The sequence below is a fragment of the Harpia harpyja genome, chromosome 1 (assembly GCF_026419915.1).
Source record: "Harpia harpyja isolate bHarHar1 chromosome 1, bHarHar1 primary haplotype, whole genome shotgun sequence".
NCBI classification, from domain to species: Eukaryota; Metazoa; Chordata; class Aves; order Accipitriformes; family Accipitridae; genus Harpia; species Harpia harpyja.
The window spans coordinates 35,977,389-35,993,450 of NC_068940.1; the positions used below are offsets into that span (position 1 = coordinate 35,977,389).

The following is a 16,062-nucleotide window of genomic DNA, read 5'->3' on the forward strand; positions in this document are numbered from 1 at the left end:
ATGCAAAGGAGAAAGGACAGGATGAGGACCTGGCAGAAGTGGTTTCTGCTCCCAGATAGGCACCATCCTGCCAGAGGGCTGCAATCAAACTCTTTCCCTTCTCTCTGCTTTAGCATCCCTGTCTATAACAAGGGAGCCAGCATCATTTTAGACCACTTTCTGTTGTTACTGAAGAACCTTTCAATTAAGCAGAAATCATTTTTTTATTGCAGTGATCAGCTGAAGGACACTACCTTTCAGATCCGCTTAAACTGCTACTTTTCCCTCAGTTTTATGCCAATTGACCTGGAAATATAAGCTCTAAAGCTCACGTAAAAGATGACTTCTGTTATTGTGTTCATTGTAGATCTCTGAACTTGCTGCTGTATTAATAAGTGTTTGAGTTTCATGGCAGAGAGAGCACATGGTAGCATGACTACATGGTTTTAATTTGAAATTATGGGCAAAACCATAAATCGAATGGAATATTCAGGAAACATGTCATGGAATAGTAGTAGCCTGTGCGTGGGGCCTTCACGAGAACCGGTTAATAAGGGCTGTTAGCCAAAAGAGAAGAAAAATGGAATATTTGTGGCCAGCCCTTACACAACAGTAGCCCATGCAAACGAGCTGGAACATCCTCGCAAGACATGCAAGAACATTCAGTGAATGCAAAAGGGCATCTGAAACTGGGAGAAAGCTTATTTATATAACCCTGTGAAAGTGAAAGTGAAAGAGGGAGAAGGCAGCAAATGATCCAGAACAGGATGTAACAATTTGTTAAAAATATGGTTCCAGTGTAGGTCCCGTGTAATTTCTACAGAGATGGTCATCCATCCATCTACGTGGACAACATGACATTAGGCAATAGGCAGCAGCAATAGCCAGGCACTATAGAAGTGTTATGACAAACCACAACTGGTTTGAATAATGCACGGATTTTGCAAAGACACGGTGTATCTGGCTGCTGCCAGGGTTTAGGAACAAATTCTCATTTGCATGGTTCTATATGCATTTCCTGTGGCTCACCACCAAGCCTTGGATCACAATCCCAACAGGACCCCAGAGCGCTTGGCAAAACTGGCTCCAGGGTCCCCATACAAAAACCTGCAAATATCAATGAACAGAAACATGATGTACTTTGGAGAGGGAAGCGTCTTTATCCCTAACCTCATAATGTTCTTTTAGTGAAGTAACAGTTCTGGGACAAAAATCTTAACAGCACCCTATTTTTTTTCTTTAAAAAAAAATAAATAAAATAAACTTTATAAAAACTTTTTAAAAATGAAGCTCTTATTGCAGAACTTGCCCCAGAAGGCAGTCGAAGCCCACTGCCAGGACTGAGGCTGCACACCATTAGGCCAAAATAACTACAAGGATGTATGTAAACATCACATGTGAGAAAAAATAGAGAAGGGCTACAATAAATAAGCACAGCAGGCTATCACAGCAAGTTAGACCCATTTCAAGATGCATTGCTGGGTTTATTCATATTGCAAAAATCTGAGGGAGCAGAGGAAAAGACAGCAGTAGGGCTGAAGCCAAGAGACAGGGTGAGATGAACCATTAGTAAGTAACAGTGGAACAAGTGAAGGTTAAAGGAAAAACTGGGAGTCAAAAATGAAGTTAACCAAAATCAGTTACTAAATCAAATCTTAATTAAGACAGAAATTCATTCTTTTTCCTTGTTTTCTTGTATATTACTAGTTTTGCATCATTATTTGTCCCTGAAGCTGTGAACGCTAGAAAAAAAAAAAATTCAACTGAAAGCAACACTGCCATGAAGTCAGATGATTTCATGAGCTGGGGTCTTGAATAATCATCAGGTTTGCAATTAATAATCTGTAACAACCAGGTTGCCTGTCAGGTGATAGGGTTGCAAAAGTCATGCCCTCAGCTGCCGCAGGTGGAAGGAGCATTGCTGCCTGCCACGGCTCCAGCACTGCCTGGGAAGACCCCAACGTCCTCCGATGCCCAGCTGCTGCTGATGGTCAAGTGAGAGATGGTTGAAGTCTTTTCTTTTTCCACAAGCTGTTTTTATACTGAGCAACATGAATTCAACCGTTTTGTGGGTATCTATCAAATAACATTTTTGCAGAAATGCAATACTTAAAATGGTCCATTTCAACTTCAGAATTTAAACTATTAGGATTTAAAAGTAACAAGTCAGTTTCCCTTATATAAAGGCCCAAACCATTATTTTTCTGGGAGAATGGTGAGGGACAAGACTGGACAGAGTCACTTGAATATTCCATTTTCAAAGGAAACAAGAAGTAGAACTTCAGAACAGTCTTACATTAGAACTTCTTTTTCTTTTAGCCAGCCCAAGGAATAGCCTATGTAAAAGCAGTAAAAAGCATGAAATATTGAGGATCAGGAAAAAGTAAATACCTTCCTGCGTGTTCAGATAACTCTGTGCTTTTTATATTTCCCAAGAAGTTACTAACCTATTACATTTTCCTTAAAATTAACAATTTTGGATGACAGACAAGTTCAGGTCAGAGTTTAACTGTTCTCTTCAGTGAATGGAGCAGAAGACATTGTTCTTGTTTCATATTACTGGCACAGCTTATAAGGTAGTTGAGCCTCAAAATAATGTGCCATCTAAAACATGCAGTAGAGGAAAAGCATTAAGGTAATGGAAACTCAACATTTCTAATGTTCCAAACATATAAATAGAACCCAAGTCAGTACATTAGACAATTGACTGGCTTTACTTGAGTGCATGCAGGAATAAATGGAAACATCCTTATTTCCTATCCCAAGGGGCAATTATTTCAGAGCCTGGTTTTGTGCATTAATAAAAAGCAAGATTCCATTGTCTGGTAGCTAAAATATCTTACTATATATGCTGTATAAGCAGTCCAGCAGCAGAAACAGAAGAAAAACCCAGAACTCTAGCATCCTATTCTCTAAACAAGCTCTTACCATACCTAGCATATTTCTATGTGTATATATAATCAATAAAAATATATTATCGGAATGGTATACGGTTTATGTATTTTAAAAGTTCTGTTAGACGCCACGTGTCCTGGCTATGCATGTGTCTACAGATGGTCCAAAATGCTTATTCCTCAAATGCTACGAGTCTAAAAATGCAAAGACTGGAATTTCACACCTTTTTAGGACAGAAGGGGATTGGACTGCAACTCAAAAACCAGCTTTCTCTCAGCTCACCACTGATACATTCATTCCTTTCTTTGAGCTTCCCTTTCCTTTCTTCTCCCTGCACATCTTCAGTAGTTTGCCTTTACCCTTTAGAGGAAAAATAATGAGAACATAAAAAGAATTTATAAACAAAGTATTAAAAAATTGTACATATTGCCTCTTCTCCACATCTGTGAAAGAAACACACTGCCATGATGTGAACCAAATTCTTACTCACAGTTACGTCCAGCATCACCATTCATAATGTTTGCCCTAGGCACATGCCTGATGGATTGATCAGGTGTTGAAACGCCAAGGACACACTAAAGCCCAGGTTCACACTGTTCCTTTTTCAGACAGCACCCGAAAGAAAAATTTCTCTCCGGGAAGGTTTGTTTGGCTATTTTGCATCCAAGACACTGAATGCCACTGGAAAGCCTCAGATCCTGCCTCACTACTACTGCACAGAATACTTTGGGGACTTTCTGCAAAATGCTACCAACTTCCTCAAATCAGTAAAACTGGGCTGAAACCAGATGGGACACCTATCAAATTTCACATGCCACAATTTTGCAAATATTTGTCATTAGAGACAGATTATACTAATAAAGTCAGATTAACTTGAAGACAAAGCTGGTAGGATTGATTTTTATTTAGAGGAAGCCTTGCAATTTGTGTTTAAGCTCCCTATTTAAATAGGCAGCTAGCATGATAATGACATCTTAGGAAGAAAAAAAGAGATTCTTGGAGATACATAATGTGTTTAATTGAAACCATTAGTTTTACTGGCAAACAGCTTCATATTTCTGTTCTGTTAATCCGAACAAAGTGCTGCAATTATGACTCAATACATAATGTCCTCTAGTGCTACTCGCCCCACATTCCCGAAGTATAGAAAGAAAACAAAACTGTTTTCAGTTAACAAAACATTCCATGCTTCTATCCAGAATACTTTTATTATATGGTTATCATATACATCAGAATTATATTGGGAACATTTACAAATATGTAAAGATAGTTCAGAACCTCCATTATTCACATACACACTAACTCACACACTCATTTTGCATGTCTAGTCAGTTATCAGGTGGATGATGCACAAAATTATTGCTTTGTGAACATACACCTCAGATTAGATTTAATCTTCAGTGGCAAGAATTGAGATATTTAAAAAAACCAAGTCTTAAATACCCTGTATAACATACCTGTGCATAAACCTAAAGATATGTTTAGCTTACCCATTACCTTTGAAATACTTACCAAAATTAAAATTTGAAACCCATTTATAAAAAAAAAGTATTAAAAAGTTCACCATTATTTACAAATCCGATTAAATTACACATAAATAAATATTTACATTCAACACACTGCTTCCCTCAATACACATAAAGCCTCCCTGGAAATATTTTTTTGGCCTTAATAGGCAAAAAAAAAAAAAAAAAAGTATGTGCCTATTCTTTCAAGTTTACCCCCCAATTTAAAAACAAGACAATATAAATATGTGAATAAAGCTGCAATATCCTTAGACACAGAAAGTGAATTTTCTAAAAGCATTTTCATTTTGAACTATTCCTTGTTAAAAAAATATCAAGATAATATTCACTGCAGCCAACATTACTGCAGTTTTTAAAAGACTGAATATTTCCATAAAAATAAGCACGTCAGATGCTATCAGATAACTTTTAAGTCTAGCAGGATTTTAGTACTCTCCTATGGTAATCTGAAAATAAAGAAAAAAAACAAAATAAAACCAAAAAAACAACCCACAGAATAATCTTACTATTTTCAGGTGTTTATAAAAAATTTTAATGTACATAAATCTATATACCATTGTTTAATACTGCTTTATTGTTACTGTTGCATTTAGAGAGAATAAAACCCTGAAACTGTATCAGATAACAAATAGGCTTCCACCTAAAATCTGTATCTTAAAAACTATACATGAAGCTGGTCACCACTAGATACTTAGATATGGAAAAGAAATCTAAATATATCTTTGTATATCTCCATCAAAACCCCTTTATAGCACCACTTTTACAGCAAAGGATTTCAATACACTTGTACTTATCTTCTGGTAATTGCTTCCACAGATAAGGGATACTGCAGCTTTTAGAAAGACTTGTCTCATGGATCCAGGGGGAGTGAAGATCCTGAATAAGAGGATTTTTTTTTTCCTTTTTTTCCCCTCCTTTCTTTAAAAAAAAAAACAAAAAACAACAACAACAAAAAAAACCAAACGAACCCAAATCTCTATGTTCCCCCCGGCAAGAAGATCCCAGTCTGTGTTTAGGAGGAAGAGTTTAAAGGTTTAAAGTCTGGTTTCTCTCCTTTTACTTCCTGTGCTTATCCATTTTATCAATGGTTTTGTTGGTTTCTGCAGGGCTCTGGTCGCCAGCGTTCATGTATGTTTTGTCTGCTATTTTTAATGCTTCATTTAGGTAGTTCTGGACGGATGTCATGGCAGCGCAGATGGCAGCACTCCCAAAGCCATGTGTGATCAGGCTAAAATGAGTCAAACAGCCCTGGATGCCAGGGTCCAAGATGGGACTAGGTCTCGTGTTTCCAAGAGGAGTTCTGTCCTGAGTGAGGAGGTCTGTGAATTCCTTACAAATCTGCCTGCAAGACACAAAGTGATCACACTTTACACCACAGTGGGAATTTATGCAAAAGCAAATAAATAAATAAAAATAACAGAGAAAGCCTGTATCAAGTATTTGGCAGTCATGTGGGAGCTGGAGTTCTCAGAAATTCATTACTCCAGCAGCAGCAGCGTCTAAAATTAAAGCCTATTTATTAGCACCAGTTTCAGATAAACCTTCTGTTATATCTATGTCACAAAAACACATCCACACTCTGCAAAATAAATAACCTCTCCACCTCTAGTGTCTGGCTGGCTCTGCATCATTTGCCCTAGATTTTAAGGGGGGAGTGGGAATTTAGGGCTAGTTTCTATGAGAACTGCCACAGCTGCAGATAGGTGATTTAGAAAGACTAAACCAGCTGAAGAGGAGATTCAGTTTAGTTGTGCATAGTATATGTATATGCCCTCTTTAATAGAGACCTAGGCCCTGATCCTGCAAACACTAACACATATGCCTGGCAAAACACGAATGGTTAATAAAGCTCAAGCATATGTTGTTTGCTGCTTGTAAATCTGTCCCCTTGACGGGATTTCACAGGAGCTGAGCAATCTTAACAGAATCATCGCTTTATCAGAATTTCTCAATCACAAATACCTTCTAAAAGATGATTGTTACTAGTGCTAATAACAATACCAATTATGATAATACTGAAGAGCGGAAGGGGTAGTGCTCAGTAAAAAGCATAACGTTCAAGCTATAGGAAAAAAAGAGACTATATTTCTAAGAGATATATTTGTAAAAGAAGGTCTCTCTTTCAGGGAAAGATGTATTAATTCAGCAACAGGAGGAGTGTGTTTTGCATGCCTGATCTGACCTCAAAGTCGGGGCACCTCTTCTCAGCAGTTTAAGCAGGCTTTTCTCAGGTCCTCTGCAGAGCGAGGCTGCCTTCAAAAGCAAGGAATTGCACCAACCCCAGACCAGAAAACATCTCAGACCAGAACAGATCATGAAATGAAGGCTTTGTTAAACCTCAGCCTGGGAAGGCTGGGGGGGAAGGGGACAGTGAGCACTCCAGCCACCGGTTTAAGATAAGCGTAACTTAACGCAGGTATTCCCTACCAGAGACCTGTTCAGTATGTGGTTTATTTACAGGTACAAGTGTCTGCAGAAGAGCCGTTACAAAGCTGCTGCTTTACCCTTCCTCCCCCTGTTCAGCAAGCTTTGCAATAGGAATTTAGTTAAGTACAGGGACTTTTCACATCTACCAAAGGCTGGCTTTCACTGAACTATAAAAATTTTCAGCTGTAATAGTGAAAAGGCACTACCCACAGTTCTTGACTGCTTGTGTCCCATGGGGGAAACCTGTGGACTGCTATTGCCAAGAGCAGTTACGAGGACATGGCAGAGGAGCTTCCCTTGCACCCAGCATGCCCACCAGTAACTCTCCTTGGAGATGCCCCTCCGGGCTGCACATACACAGAAGTGGGTGAACCATCTCCCGCTCCCGGTCCCGACACTGGTTCATATTCCCTGGGCACACCTGCCCTCCAGGTCCTCAACCCTGTCAGACCTAGGGACGTCTTTTACTTAGAGATATAGCCGTCCTGGTATAGGACTTTTTCTGAAGTTTTTACTAGCATTAAAAGAAAAAGAACAGAACTGGTCCAAACTGCTTTAGAGTTATCATACAGGGTTGTTATTATTATTGGTTCAGACTAAAATAACTGCTGCCATAGTTGAAATCAAACCAAAACCAAATTAAAAAAAAAACCAAAACAAAACACCGCTTCTCCTGTATTAAAATTACACATGAAGACGTACCAAACTGTCCACAGTCACAGATACTCATGGTCAGACAAAAGCATCTTTAAAAAAGAGAAGCAAAAAAAAAACCCAAGCCCAAAACTTACTTTGCAGCAAGAAGCATATTCTTCCTGTTTGCCATTTCATTGCGGCCCATGTGTGGTCTAGTTAAATATTCAGCCACTGCTTTGGAAGGAAACTCTGTCTCACATACATAACCAAAGTCACGAGCAAGATGTACAGCTTCACCTGGCGTGGGTAAAAGGGAATGCTTATTAAATATAGTAACATCTATTTATTATAAGGAGATCAGGGAAATTAAGGAAAGTGCCATGAATTTTTGAAGTGTATTTCTGTTTTAGAAAGGGACACTGCTATGTTACCACTATACCACTCATTACCATTTTCTAATTAATAGATCAGTGTTTCTTTCTAAGTTTGCATCAAGAAAAAAAAATCTACATGGTGACTGCTACAAAAAATAATTCTCTTGCGCTTATACTAGTAAGAAAAACTCCCACCTCTATCCAGATTAACTGTGCAGCAAAGACTAGAATTCAGTCTAGATCAAATTGTCCACAGATATTTAAAAAACCTGGCAACTAAATTCCACTTATATAATAAAGGGTTTATCAGTTTAGTGTATTTTCTAATACTTTCTAATAAGCATTTTCATATAGAAAATAAAATTGCAAGGTGTACAACTAGGCCACTTTTTTTTTCATTAAGGCAATCTGATCAGGCTTAAAAAAAATGGATTGGCATGATCAGTGCATTACCTGCAATGTACATGTGTATATGTGTACATGCATAAGCTCTTTTAAACCCAACTTCTAAAGAAAGGTTTTAAATGCAAGTTGCTGTATTATTTGAGCTGATGTAGAAGTGAAATAGTAAGGTATTGTTAGACCATTTTTCACTTTTCAATTGCTGCTTCTGTGCCTATTAAATTGTACCACTACCAGGAGCTGCTTTAAACAGAAACACAAAATATAACCACACACATACATATATATATATATACACACCCTTCAAGTCAGCTTAACTGATAGAGGGTCCACATAACATGTTACAGATTAAAGGGCTCCAGTTTCCTATCAGGAAGTCAAAAGCTATAAATCTCACTTTATATGCTTGTTTATTAGAAAAGCTTCTGAGGATACCGCTGAGGTAGGGCCAGGCATTGGAGTCAGCTGCCCCAGACTTTTTAAAATTTCCCAATAAGGAACCAAAACCACTAACATGATGAGTTTCACCCCTCTTCCCTTCCCTGCCCGTCCCTGCACACACCCCTACAAAACCCAAAACAACTCGCCCCCCTCCAGAAACACAGCCTGGACAAACATGCATTTTGAACATCCTGGCGTGTAGGAGTTACAGCATCCCTGCGACGCAGCCGTGAGGAAGAGGAGTATTAGCTGGGTTTGTGTGGGTAGGGCTCGGAGGCCAAGGACTTAGCAAAGGGAGAAGAAGGGGAGAGGAGCCCCTCAAAGGCAACACAGCTGTTAGTTACTGCCACGTCCCCACCATGCTGACTTTAAAATAAACAAAAAACTCCCTATTATGTTCTTTGACTTTCTAGCCTTTCCAGGCTTTGCCTAGAGGATAGAATCTGTACACAAGGGGAAAAAAAAGTTTATTTTTAAGACACATTCAAGACTGACCTTCTACCAAAGATGTCAATAGTGTCACATTTGCAGCTTTCCTTCTACCAGCGGGAAGATTCAAGCCAATTTTATCCAGTTTTTCCCTTAATGATCTGCCACCATTTTTAGATTTGGCTCTGTAATTAAAGAGGGAAAAAAATGGCCTTATTTATCTTCAGGGAACACTTCTTTTTAAAGATGAGAAATTCCAGTTACTGACATTCAGTAGGGTTCTACTGGGGGGGGGGGGGGGCGGGGGGAGATAAAAAACAGGCTCTTTTCAAGTGACCTACTTTTTAAATGCTCTACTACAAACCAGCCAGGATGAAACACAGCAGAGGTCAAAATCAAAATGTTTCAAACTGCACCATTGAAACCAACAGTTGTAGAATGATCACAAGCCAAATTAAGTGTACGCAAAAAAAAGACATATAAAGTGTCCTTGTAATGATTAATCAAGACCACGTGATTTAATCTAAAAAGTATTCCATGGGGAAACAGCTTAATAAGAAAGCTCCAGGAGCCGTTTTTGAGACAAAAATCCAACTTTAAACAGAGAATGAGAATTGCTGTCAGAGCCGTTAATAGTACTTCTCGAGAAGTAGTAGAAGTGCAAAGAAGTTTTATTTCCAAAGCCTATTAGGATTCAGTGTTGTTGAGCTGCTTAAAAATTAGAAATTTGCTAAAAGGCTTTCTTAGCTCCTCGTTATGGTGATCTGGCTGCTCACACACAAGCACAAGAAAACTTACAAACAATAGACACGATGGGGATGGTTGTAAGGGGAGTTGCAGCCTACCTTCTGAGTACTCCTCCTAGCAAAGAGGCATTGAGACACTCGGGGGGCGAGAGCCGTCTCTGCACCTCTGCTACTGTCACTTTGTATTTTGACGTGGAGCTCAGGAGGGAAAGTCTCCCCGGAACCGAACAAAATACTTCATTGGGGTTTATGACCACTCCGATTAATCCATCCTTTTGGCAGGGGAGACTCAGAGCACTGTTTTTTGTTAAGGAAATGGGACCTGCAGGAGGAGGAAGGAAAGCAGGTATTTTATAAAAAGGAAAAATAAAGAGGAAGTGGCAAGTGAATTTCCTTTCTACAAAAAAAGACCAGGAGACAGGATTTCGTTTTGCCTTAAATGCTCACACCACTGACCCCCGTGCCCAGCATCTCTCTGCAGCACAGGGCTCGGCTGTGACCAAAAGGTCCCCACAACTATTCCTGAATAGCTATATTGTGCCACAGCAAGTTTCAAGGAGCTGCCGAACACGACTAAGAATACTTTCTAAAAACGCACAAAACACACATCTCTGAAGTGGCGTGCTGCAAGTTAGCAAATCGATGCTTATAAAAAGCCCGATACAAGTACAGACTCCAAATTAGCATCCTTCAACTACTGCCAAAACCTCTTTCTGAGCCGGGGCAGGGAAAAGCCTCCCTCCCACCTCCTGCTGGGGTTCATCTTCCACCTCGCACACGCGGATTTAAGAAACCGCCTTTGGAATTTAATCCCAACAAATTTGTAACAGACAGTACAACAGAGAGAAGGGGTGCAGCCCAGAAGAGAACTGAAAGTAAAACATTGCTCGTTAACGGCTTCAGCCTTTAGGTGAATAGGGACAACAAAGGCATTGCAAGGAGCAAACCACAGATCCAGCTTTTCTGTCCCCCTGCGAATCCACCCAGTTAACCCCCAGTGGTGTGCTGCTGGCTCACAGCACCGACCGGAAAGGGTTAAAGAGCCAGGGTCGGCCCCGCTCCCCGGAGGGGGAAAGATTTTCAGTGGTGCATCTGACAGCGAAATTATTCTCCCATGAGCTAAACGCAGTAATCAGCGCTCTGACAAACACTTCTGCTTTTCCTCAGTTAGGTATTTGTTTGAAGTCTTCGGAGAAAACTTCCACTGATTTTTTTTTTAAGCACAAATTTGTTTAAAAACAAAAGCAGGAGAAAAAAAAAGCCCTAAATGACTGTAAATTGAGTCAATACGTCTTTCTCCTTCCTCAAAACCTCAGCTACAAAACCATTTCGATTAAGGTAAAGCCGAGCAGGCTTATATGCCAGCGAACTCATTCCCTTCTCAAGTCTCGTAAAGAAGTTGAAAGGGGGAAAAAAAGAAAAAAAAGAAAAAAACCCAAACTGTCTTCGAGTGCTAGCAACAACAAAAACCCAAAAACCAAACCAACCAAACGAAAAACAAAAACAAGCCCCGTGTCGCTTTACACACACGTATTCCAGGGCAGCATTAAATTCGGTCCAAGGTCCTGGTTTCGATTAAAGCCACACACAAGAGCAGGGACTCGTCCGTGCGGGGATGGTCAGTGTCCCCCGGAGGGGTCTCACGGACCGGGGCACCCCGGGGGCTTGTCCCCGCTGCCACCTTCCCTCAGATGGCGTTAGAAAAATCCAGCGACGGAGAGAGTGTAAGAAAAACTCCTCCGCCCTCCCGATCCGAAAGGATCTGTCCTTTAAAAGATAATAAGGCGTCAATTCACCGGTGCATCATTAAACTTTAACTATTGACAAGGGAAAGTAAACTGCAGTGCCACCTTACTGACCTTTTCTAATGACTGTCTGGTCATGCATTAATAAGTGTTGATCTTCCACATTCTGGAAAGAGAAAGGGGAGAAAGTTTCGCACCTTGAAAAGCGGCGAGAGAACGAGCCGGGGGCTTTTGGGAAACCCACCCCCTCCTCGCCCGTCCCCATTTTAAGGGCAGAAGGGGGGAAAAAGGCGGGTTTCCCTCCAAGGACGGGGATGGGGCAAGTGAAGCTGGGATGCGCAGGAGGGGACGGTGCCTGGCTCCGCAGCGGAGCCTTCGGGCATCTCTGCCTGTCCCGCCCGCCTCCCACGATGCACGGGGCGGGCCCGGGGGGGGCGGTGGGAGTCCGCTGGGGGGCGGGGGGGACACACGGGAGGACACAGGGACACGACACTTACCTGCACCTCCTCCATCTGGTGGGCCATGTCGTGCAGGCCCAGGTTATCGGCCAGCGCGGAGGCGTCCAGCCCATGCCCGTGGGGCAGGAGGAGCTCGGAGCGTCGGTACGTTTCCCTGCGGCCGCCGGCGGAGCCGCTCTCCAGGGCCGAGAGGTGGGGGACGAGGCCGGGGCGGCCGTGGGGGGCGAGGCCGGCCGGGTCCTGGCTCTGCCGGTTGGACCAAGCGCTCTGCTGCTGGCTGGGGGGCGGCGGCGGCGGCTGGTGGAGCGGGTTGATGGAGAAGGGGTCCCCGAGGTGGGAGTAGGGGTCGCTGGACTGGGAGTAAGGCAGCGGCTGGTACGGGGGGGGGAAGTAGGGGGGCTGGAAGTCGGAGGCGCCCGAGTGGGAGAGCGGCGGAGCCGGGCTGTACAGGTGCTGGCTGACCGCCGAGAGGTGCGGGAGCCGCGGGTTCCCGTTGCTGCTCCCATCGTGCCGGTCCTGGAAAGAACAGAGGGGTGGAGGGAGAAGGCAGGCGGCCGTCAGTGCTGGTGGGGGGGGGGTCTCGGGCACCGGCGGCAGCCCAGGCTCGGGGGGACCCGCCGGGCGGTGGCACTCGCTGGCAGCGGGCGAGAGGAGAAGAGAGGCGAGGAGAGGAGAGAGACGGCGGAGCCGCCCGGCTCCTGCCCAGGGAGTCTGCTCTTTTTACGGCGTTTCGCCTAAGAAGTCAGCCCTACTCCCAGGGAAGAGATTACAAACCGGTTCTCGCCGCTCTCCTCAGCGCGACTACAACAGACTAACCCTCACGCTTGTGCAAGTCAGTGGGAAAATCATTAAAATAAGAAGAATTCAAATCGGCGACGCAGCCCAATCTCCGCCGCGCTGCCCCGGCCGGGGAGGAGACTCGGAGGCTGCGGACCCGCTGCCCTTGGCGAGAAGGGGCCCGGACAGAGCAGGCCGGAGGCCCCCGGCCCCCCCACACCCTCCCGGGGGCCGCCCGGGACGGGACGCGGAGCTCTCGCCCGACGGCTGCTGGCGCGGCGGGGAAGGACGGCGTTTCTCCCTCCCAGCCGTCCCATCTCCGCTTCTCCCCCGCTTTCAAATCTCAGCAGTCAAAGCTTAAATGTCTACATTGAAGCTGATCCAGGGATTTAGCAGCTTCTGGCTTCACGGTCATTAAAATAACAGGGCTAGTTAATAAGAGGTGAATGGGGTTCCAATGGAGCGTGAAGCGGGGACTGCAGCTAATCTGTAGGAGCCAAGCAGGCGGACCGCGACCAGTGGGGCGGGGGGGGGGGGGGGGGGGGGAGGACGACGACACGGGGGACACAGCCGCTTTCGGAGAGATCAAAACCCGGGGGCACCTCACGGAGGGGGTGTGGGAGATGCTCCCGCGAAGGGGGGGGACGTGGGAAGGCAGGGCCGTCCCAGCACTGCCCGGCTTACCCCCCCCCCCCCAAGCAGCTGCTACCTGCCGGCCGGCTCCTCCGCATCTCCCGGCCCGCTCCCACCCGGAGCGGGGCCTCGCAGCGCGGACCGGTCCGACAGGCTGGGGCACTCGGCACCGCGCTCCGCCGGCGGGCTGGGAGCTGCCCGCTTCGGCCTTCGGCCCCGGTTTCTCCTGCCCCGCTCCGCGGGGGGACACCCCGCTCTCGTACGGGGCGGCTGGGGGACGCGGGATGCGAGGTCGTTTCTCCCAGCCGGGGCTTTCAGCCCCTTTTATTTAAGAGTTCAAAAGACTCGGAGGGGGGGAATTAAAATTCGTACCTCCAAAGGAAGGAAAAAAAAAAAAAGAAAAAAAGCAAACCGCGGGCCTTCGGGAAGGGGCAAATGCCGCCCGGCGGGGAGGCAGGAGAGCCGGGCGCCGGCTGGAAGCGAGCGGGGAGGGAAGGAGGGCAGCGCGGCTCGGGGGGGCGGCGGAGCTCCGCGCTGCCCCACGCCGGACCCCCCCACTTCCCCACTCCCGACCCCCTCCCCGCGTTTCTCACCTCGCAGTCCTCTTCGTACTTGACATTATCAGCTAGTTTCCACAACATGGCGTCCAGCGTCCAAACCAGGTGTGTGGGTGCCGAAAACAGACGAGAGCTCAGCCCCCCCCCACGGGCGGTAAATCCACGTCGGCGCTGGGGAAGAGGAGCTACCCCCCGGACGGAGCTCAGTTGGCAGGCATGAAGGCAGATGACGGACTAAACCTCCGCGCTAATGGTCACTCGGGTTTTTTTCCCTGCCCAGACGCCCTTAATGGCAACAGGATTATCATAACTCCTCCCCAGGGATGGCTTGGGAGCCGCGGCCGCCAGCCACTCAGGAGGAAGCGCGCAGCCTCAAGCCACTCCTTCCGCGCTGCGCTCAGCACCCGCGGAGGGCTGGGGAGGCAGCACGGAGCCGGACCCCCCCCCCCCCCCCTTCAGCGCCCCGGGAGCTCTCAGGGCAGTCCTGGCCCACGGGGAAGGGGTCATGCGTGGACAACCCCCATCCGCACCCACACTGCGAGGAGGCTGCCCCAAAAAGCCCCCCGACGTGTTGGATTTTTTTTTTTGAGGGAGGGGGGAGCAGTGTCGGGTGTTTCCTCTCTCCCCCCAGGCGTAGGAGGACTTTCCTAAAACCCGCGTGGGGAGGCGCAGCGCCGGTACCCCCCACACTCGGCGGGTCCTGGCGGCTTCTGGGCGAAATAAACTCGGGAAAAGTCCTCGTTGCAAAAGCGAGAAAGTCCGAGCGCCAGCCTGAGCTCAATTTGCATAATTGTCAAGAGTTTGAATTACTGATAACAACTTGCAAGCTACCAATGTTTAAGGTATAATTTACTTAATTATCCAACAAGATTATTGCAGTTGTGTGGAATCCCTGGTGGGTAAAGCAGCACTGATTCAGCGTCCCCGATTCGGAGCTGTGTGAATTGTGCCACTGGTTCCTCGCATCATTATTATTTTTATTTTTTTAACGAAAATCCCGCCCGCCTAATCTTTTCGCGCAAACTTGGGGCTGGGGAAGCAGGTGGGAGGTGAGACAGGCATTTTCGGACGCCGTGAGCACACTTTCATCTAAGCTTAGAAAATACTTCCCTGCCAAATTGCTACCTTTCTGCAGCCATTTGATCTATGCAGTTATGCGTGTCAGACAAAATGAACATCGTTTTCAAAAGCAACGACTTCTCCCAGTGTTTTAAGGTGCATCCGGATCACTGCTCATTTACATGAGAGGAGCAAGTGTTTGTTTATTGTGGCAGGGACAAAAGATGACCCTGGACAGTGCTGGCTGCGGAGATCTCGGCTATCTCAGTGCCCGGGGACGAGCAGCCGAGAGCTGTTATTAAAGGCCCGAGACAGACCCACGTCTCGAGATTTAAACCAGTTCATTCTTCCCTCACTTTTTTTCCTAGGGATTAAGGAAGAAAAATAACAAGAAAAAATTAAAAAACAAAAAACAAAACACCACACAAAAAACCAACCCAAAAGCAAAAAAAAAAAGAAACCAAAAACCAAAACTCCATCCGACTAAATGAATGATCTAAAAATAAAACCGAGGAGGAAGGAGGTGCTGGAAATAACTGTTGGAGGTGTTACCTGCCTTATCTAGCAGGCAGGTGCTGATTTGCAGCAGTTGCATTAAGCCCATCAGCAGCAGGGACTCCGCATTATCATTTTTGGTGGAGTCTCTATTTATTTTTTTTAAACGACGGTGTTTTTCTTCCAGGGATGTTTCTTTGAAATGCAGTTCGCAACGATTATTAGCGAGTGTGCTTGCGCTGCTCCTGGCGTCATTAAGACTAGGAATCTAAATAATAAAAGACAGGGGGAGCTTAAAGTTCATTTGTATTAAAGGGACAAGATGGATTTAGAATGAAACGAGGAAGGGAACCGTCGAGCTTCCCAGGTTTGGGATCAGCTCTTTTTCCTTCCAGGGAGACCCTGTATTGTAGCAACGTTGGTCATTTTTATCATAACCTCAGAAGCCAGATTTTCCTTCTGCTCAGAAACGTCACGCTGAGG

The 16,062-nt window shown here is 45.3% G+C and overlaps 1 protein-coding gene across 1 annotated transcript; it reads right to left on the reverse strand.

Annotated features, from left to right (window-relative positions):
- Positions 1-4,063: 4,063 nt before the first annotated feature.
- On the reverse strand, positions 4,064-14,308 carry TFAP2C (transcription factor AP-2 gamma). Its single transcript, XM_052786902.1, has 7 exons — positions 14,062-14,308; positions 12,098-12,574; positions 11,715-11,766; positions 9,955-10,177; positions 9,176-9,294; positions 7,619-7,760; positions 4,064-5,742 (listed from the first exon to the last, which is right to left on the reverse strand). Exons 1-7 carry the CDS (start codon positions 14,107-14,109, stop codon positions 5,457-5,459), a joined length of 1,347 nt encoding a protein of 448 aa, XP_052642862.1. The 5' UTR covers positions 14,110-14,308; the 3' UTR covers positions 4,064-5,456.
- Between the last annotated feature and the right edge of the window lie 1,754 nt (positions 14,309-16,062).

Coding starts and splice junctions, on each gene's coding strand:
- TFAP2C (XM_052786902.1), bottom strand. CDS start 14,109: ATGTTGTGGAAACTAGCTGATAATGTCAAGTACGAAGAGGACTGCGAG. Junction 9,295..9,954: donor CTAGGAGGAGTACTCAGAAG/GTAGGCTGCAAC, acceptor CTTTAATTACAG/AGCCAAATCTAAAAATGGTG. Junction 5,743..7,618: donor AATATGCTTCTTGCTGCAAA/GTAAGTTTTGGG, acceptor TGTGTCTTGCAG/GCAGATTTGTAAGGAATTCA.